General features: G+C 37.9%; 1 protein-coding gene and 1 long non-coding RNA gene across 2 annotated transcripts; both read left to right on the forward strand.

Moving 5' to 3' along the window:
- Positions 1-3,068: 3,068 nt before the first annotated feature.
- LOC149400343 (uncharacterized) lies at positions 3,069-3,760 on the forward strand. The gene is made up of 3 exons (XR_016296280.1): positions 3,069-3,380; positions 3,529-3,635; positions 3,728-3,760. It is a non-coding gene; the product is annotated as an uncharacterized LOC149400343 (long non-coding RNA).
- Positions 3,761-3,771: 11 nt separating this feature from the next.
- Positions 3,772-4,463, forward strand: LOC149400344 (ALBINO3-like protein 3, mitochondrial). The gene is made up of 3 exons (XM_089610250.1): positions 3,772-3,856; positions 3,951-4,022; positions 4,184-4,463. Exons 2-3 carry the CDS (start codon positions 3,990-3,992, stop codon positions 4,415-4,417), a joined length of 267 nt encoding a protein of 88 aa, XP_089466376.1. The 5' UTR covers positions 3,772-3,856; positions 3,951-3,989; the 3' UTR covers positions 4,418-4,463.
- The last annotated feature ends 1,247 nt before the right edge of the window (positions 4,464-5,710 follow it).

Below are 5,710 nucleotides of genomic sequence, written 5' to 3' on the forward strand. Positions count from 1 at the left end.
GCTATGACCGGCCGACATGCTTTGAAGCCTCTACGACACGCCCCAATGGAAAAGAAAGCATAGTTGAATTTGTCACCATCTTGCACAAAGTCTGTTAACGTCCCAGGATTCTTTTGCTTCAACATGTACAGCCAAGACGGTAACTTCTGGTACGATTGTTTCGGCGTACCCCGCACGTACCCAATAGCTTTCTCCCTGGATCTCCAAGCTTTCAAATACGATATGTTCACACCCCATCTTGTCTTCACTTCTTCCCTGACGTTATGCACCGAATACTCCGCCATAGAGTTAATTGAGTACTTGTCTTTAAATACGTGACCGATGACCCATGGTGCCGCTCCTCGATGGTCCTCTGTACGAACAACACGCCCACATGAGTGTTTACCCTCGTACGACGTAATCTCTCACATCTCAGACCACTGCACGACACCCCTCAACCTCCACGTGCATCCATCGTCTTTGCATAGAACATACCATCTCTTTTTCGAAGAAGATTTCACTCTAAATTCGAAATTATGTTTCAACGCGTACAGGTGGATATGTTTCTTTAGTTCATGCTTGTTTTCAAATTGCTGCCCAATATATATTTCTTCTGAGCTACCTGTTAGTTTCAAAGGTTAGTTAAACAATAGGTGGTTTCATATTATACTTGAATCTCATTTGAATCCACTTAAATTACCTGTAGAAGAATGACTTGGATAATGACTCGGGTTTTCCTTCACAACATCATCGGCGCTGAACTCGGGTGCTTTCCATGAATAAGGAACGATATGTGATCCGATCATCGGAGGCTCGCGCTGACATTGACCCGATGGTTCACAATGACCCGTTGGTACCGTAAACGTTTCCACAAATTCTTCATATTCTTCGGGATTGGCGAATTCTTCAAATTCTTCACCTCTACCATTGTTATCTCCGTCATATCCATCACTATTCTCTTTATCACCATCGCTACCTTCGTTTTCATCACCTTCGCCACCTTCGTTTTCATCACCTTCGCCATCTTCGTATTCATCACCATTGTGTCCATCATATTCGTCACTGTTGTGATTACAATCTCTATCACGCTTGTATACTTCGTCACCGTTTTCGGCACCCTCGTACTCGTTAAACAAGCCATCGTCACAGCCACCGTCTTTGTTTTCAATTATAGGATCATTTTGTCGATCCTCGATAACAAGAGTATTCCGTCTCTTCTTCGGTTCATTGCGAGACACCATTCCAACTTCCACATCTTTCCCTTTACATACTCCTCGATACGCAATAGGTGCAATGACCTGGATCTGTTTCGGTACCGAACTTACACAGAGTGGAAATCTATTATGATATTTGTGCTTCATAAAATGCGAAACATCACCATTGTCCTTCAATACGGCAGGACCTACCGGAATTGTACCGACTGCGTATGGGACTTCGAGTTTTAAGTCGAACGCAAATCTGTCTAACTCGAACTTCTCGTATAACAAATCTACTAACTCCGTGTACGTTACCTCTTTCGGAACTACGAATGCATGAAATTTTGCATTGGTGAAAACCCATTGGTGTCCTTCCTTCTCCCAAGTGCCGTTAATCATGACAAAAATTGCAAAAAACAGTCAAACTATGCAAAATAAGCTTCTATATCGTACATCATCGTACATGATCGTACAACATCGTATACCATCGTACACCATCGTACATCATCGTACAGCATCGTACGGTATCGTACATCATCGTACAGCATCGTACGGTATCGTACATCATCGGACAGCATCGTACAGCATCGTACAACATCGTACAGCATCGTATAGCATCGTACAACATCGTACAGAACACAATTTTTTTTTCTTAATTTCATCGTACAAAAATTTAAATTTCATCGTACATCATCGTATACCATCGTACAAACAAGTTAAACCCAGATTTTGGACTTTGTTTTTAGATCTGATCGATTTTTTCTGCTACATTCTATCATATACAATCACAAACTTTGTAAAAATGATTAAGTTAGTAATCTTACCCATGATTCTTTTGAAACCCGCTCTAGTAGAGAGGATTTGAGTGTAATTGAAATGTTAAAAATGAAGTGTGAGAGATGTATAGGGTTCAGAGGGGTAGTTTTGTCCGTTTTGGGTCCAAAAGTCCATTTTTAGATATTTTAAAAAGTTAGGGTCTAATCTTGATATTTAATCCATTTTTAAGTCTAATTAATGAAATTTCTCTGAGTAAATGAAGTCACGAGAGTGTCTCCCTTGTTGGTTGTCAGGTTAATTGCCCCAAACTCAAGTCACTAATTTTCACCATAGGTTTCGACCTACTGCAAATTCAATTCACTAATTTAGGAAATTATGTGTTCGTTTAGAGGTAGTTTCGTAATTAGCCCAATATTTTTGGGGAAATGAATGGATCTATTATCGTTTACAAATCCTTTTATCATAATCAATTAAAATAATAATTTGTTGGAGAGAGAAATTTGAAGTTTTTGTTTACATTTTTAACTTAGTCTTTTTTTTCCTTATCTTTTTGTTCTCTCTCTCTCTCTCTCTCTCTCTCTCTCTATAACAACGATCTTCCCTGTTGGATAAAAAAAAAATTGGTGAGTTTCAAATCTTTCGTTTGGGAAAGCTTTGGTTCGTGGCATCCTGCTCTGGCTCGAGCTCGGAACTCGACCACCGTAAAAAATGAAAAGAACACAGATTTGGTTGTGTTTTTTTTTTTTTTAAAAAAGGAAATTTCTCCAAATTTGGCTTGTGGTTGGTGATTCAAGTAAAGAGAAGAATAGAGCAAAGAAAAAAAAGTTTTAGTTGGTGTGAATTTTCAAAGTGATATATCAGAGAGCATGACGTCATCAGTTTCAAAGTGATAAATTGTGTACATTTACATAAATGTTTAACACTTTTTTAAAGGGGAATTGACACAAATAATACCATTGCAATGTCCCTTACCAAATATAGCCCAAAATGAAAAATTTGACAAAAGTAATACTAATGGTAGGTGAGAGAAATAATTTTTTCCCCATCTACCCTCAACCCTACCTTCCCTTTACTTACGTTTTTTTTTCTTCTGAGAACCTATTGTGGCCGATTTTTTTTCTTTTCTTCTGAGAACCTATTGTGGCCGATTTCTGAGCTGGAGTTGATGAAGCTTGCTTGACGAGACAACCGGAATCTTGGGTCGCCGGAATCTTGCTCATCCAGTGCTCGCTCGATCTTCACTCGCTCCGATGACGATTCCATGTTCTCCGAATCCGACGGCTTCGACTTCGGCACCGTCGCCGAGCTGGCGGCCGAGTCAAAGGTTTTGGATTCTGGTCCGGTTGGTGGCGGCGAAGAGTCAATCCTACCTGTTCGCGCGGTCATTTCGATGCTTGATGGATTCCATGATTTTACAGGCTTACCTTGGTGAGCCTTTTTATTCTCATTTTCGCTGCAAGCCTTTTTTTCTTTGTCTACAATTTTTTTCGTTTATAAATTTCGACAACAAAGTTATTGATCGATTTATGTTGCTTTTGATGTCTAAAAAAATTAAAATTAAAAACAAAAATTATAGGTGGATGGTTATTGCTGGCTCTACATTGGCTCTCAGAGCGACTCTGGCCCCTCTGTATATCCTTGAACTTCACAAATTGAAAAAGATTGGGGAGTTATATAAAAAATGTGAGTTTTTATGTTTCTAATTTTTTAATTTTCATTTTATGGGTTGATTATATGCATATCTGACTTGTGTTGAAACTACTTATTGATCATAGTGCCTCCTTTATTACCACCGCTTTTCTCAGGGAAAGAGTTTTATTGATCATATTTCACTCTTTCGAGAGAAAAGAAAAGAAATTCGATGTCCTTCTTATTTGTGGTACCTCGCCCACTTCTCTTTGCAGGTAATTATCTTTCTATGTTGTTGAAAATGTACATTTTATACGAATTTCTTTTGAATTTTTTGCGACATCTGTTTTCTTCTTGAAATCATTCAAGGTTCCATGCTTTTTGTTGCTGTTGACAAGCATACGAAGAATGTCATTGGATCATCACCCTGGTTTTGATTCTGTAAGTCTCTGTTAGATTAATTTTATGATGCTGGAAGTATTCGAACACATAGTTTGATTGTGCTTTAATGAATTTATGTTCATTGCAGTATATCCATGTAGTGAAATGGCTGACTTTCTTTACGATTTGTTTAATCGATGAGAAATTCCTTGGCTTTTCAGGGTGGTGCTCTTTGGTTCCAGAATCTGACTGAATTCTCGCATGGAGCTCTTGGCTCCATTTTTCCTGTAGCGATTGCTGGTTTGCACTATGTCAATGTTCAGGTAGCTGATGCGCTGTTATTACGGTTAGAGTTTTGGGCTACGTTAAGCTTAATGCAACTTCGACGCGGGGGTCCCACTTTAATCGCCGCTCTGGGGGAAAAAAATTTGGAGTCAAACCAAAGACAATCTTAGACTAGCTTTTAGTGTAAGATAAAATTCGGGTATGTTTTTGTATTAGTCTTCTACATAAATTGTATCATTCAATGAGTTATTCAAGTAAATAGGGCATGTTTTTGATTTGTTATGATTTTTTTTATATCTCATGACCCACTGTGTTGATAAAAATTTGGTCTTGGGTTATGGATTTATGGTGTTGCTATACAATATGAGTTGGTCCATCACATAATAGTAGAATTTTGGTGGAATTCAACAACAAAAAATCATCAATAAATCACATACCAATTCAACAGAACCACTTTATTCTCACATAATTCTCGTCAAGTAAAAAAAAACAAATGCATTGAAGCTCGCATATATAACAACACTCTAGACTTAACAGTTACATACCAAATCACACACCCAATTCAACAAACTACATTTCCTTCACACAAAAAGAATCAAGAAAGAATAGTTTCATCATCAACAATGGCATTCAAGAACCATTCTTTCTTCTTCTTCCTCATCTTCTTCTTCTCATTTTCTTCTTAGCGCCAACGATTGTATCTTTCATGGGTATCATAAACACATATTTCACTCATTATTACCCACTTCCCGCTATGCTTAGCATATAAACATATTTCCGCCATACATGTATACGTTCACTCGTATTAGATATGAGTATTAAAAAACGGTTTTTAACATGGAAAAACATCCAGTTCGTGACACTAGTGTCACGAAGTGAATCCAGTTCGTGACACTAGTGTCACGAAGTGAATCCAGTTCGTGACACCCTGGAAAAACCTGGAAGTGTCACAAACTGGATTCACTTCGTGACACCCTGGAAAAATCGGGAAGTGTCACGAACTTGTCGTCCGGTTTCTTGCTCTTCTTGGCGTCATCGTCCTGCTTCTTCTTGTCGTCCTTGTCCTGCTTATTTTTCTTGTCGGCCTCGTTCTTTTTCTTGTCGTCGTCATCTTTTTTTTTTCTTGTCGGCCTCGTCCTTCTTATTGTCGTCCTAAAACAAATCAAGTCACCAATTTTCAACAACTTCAAGACCAAATACAATCCAAGAACACAAAATACATCAATAATTCAAGACCAAAAGACTTCAATAATTCAAGGAATAATTTATGCAATAACACATAAATACACAAACATTGGACGAGCTTGGTATCTTTCAAGAACAATAAACAAGGCATCAAACACGAACATAAATCAAAAACTCATTTATGTCATCATCGAAAACAAACTCTCAAATTCATACCCACCAAGTCGTTTATTTTAAATGTTCAACTATTTCATAATAAGTTAATACTAAACACTAAA

Source organism: Urtica dioica, chromosome 4, assembly GCF_054948205.1.
Source record: "Urtica dioica subsp. dioica isolate 48M chromosome 4, U.dioica_male_clone48M_v1_H2, whole genome shotgun sequence".
Taxonomy (NCBI): Eukaryota; Viridiplantae; Streptophyta; class Magnoliopsida; order Rosales; family Urticaceae; genus Urtica; species Urtica dioica.

What these genes read in the sequence shown, in the direction of transcription:
- LOC149400344 (XM_089610250.1), top strand. Translation starts at nt 3,990, where the DNA reads ATGTCATTGGATCATCACCCTGGTTTTGATTCT. An exon ending in ATCACCCTGGTTTTGATTCT is followed by an intron (nt 4,023 to 4,183) that starts GTAAGTCTCTGT and finishes TTGGCTTTTCAG; the next exon opens with GGTGGTGCTCTTTGGTTCCA.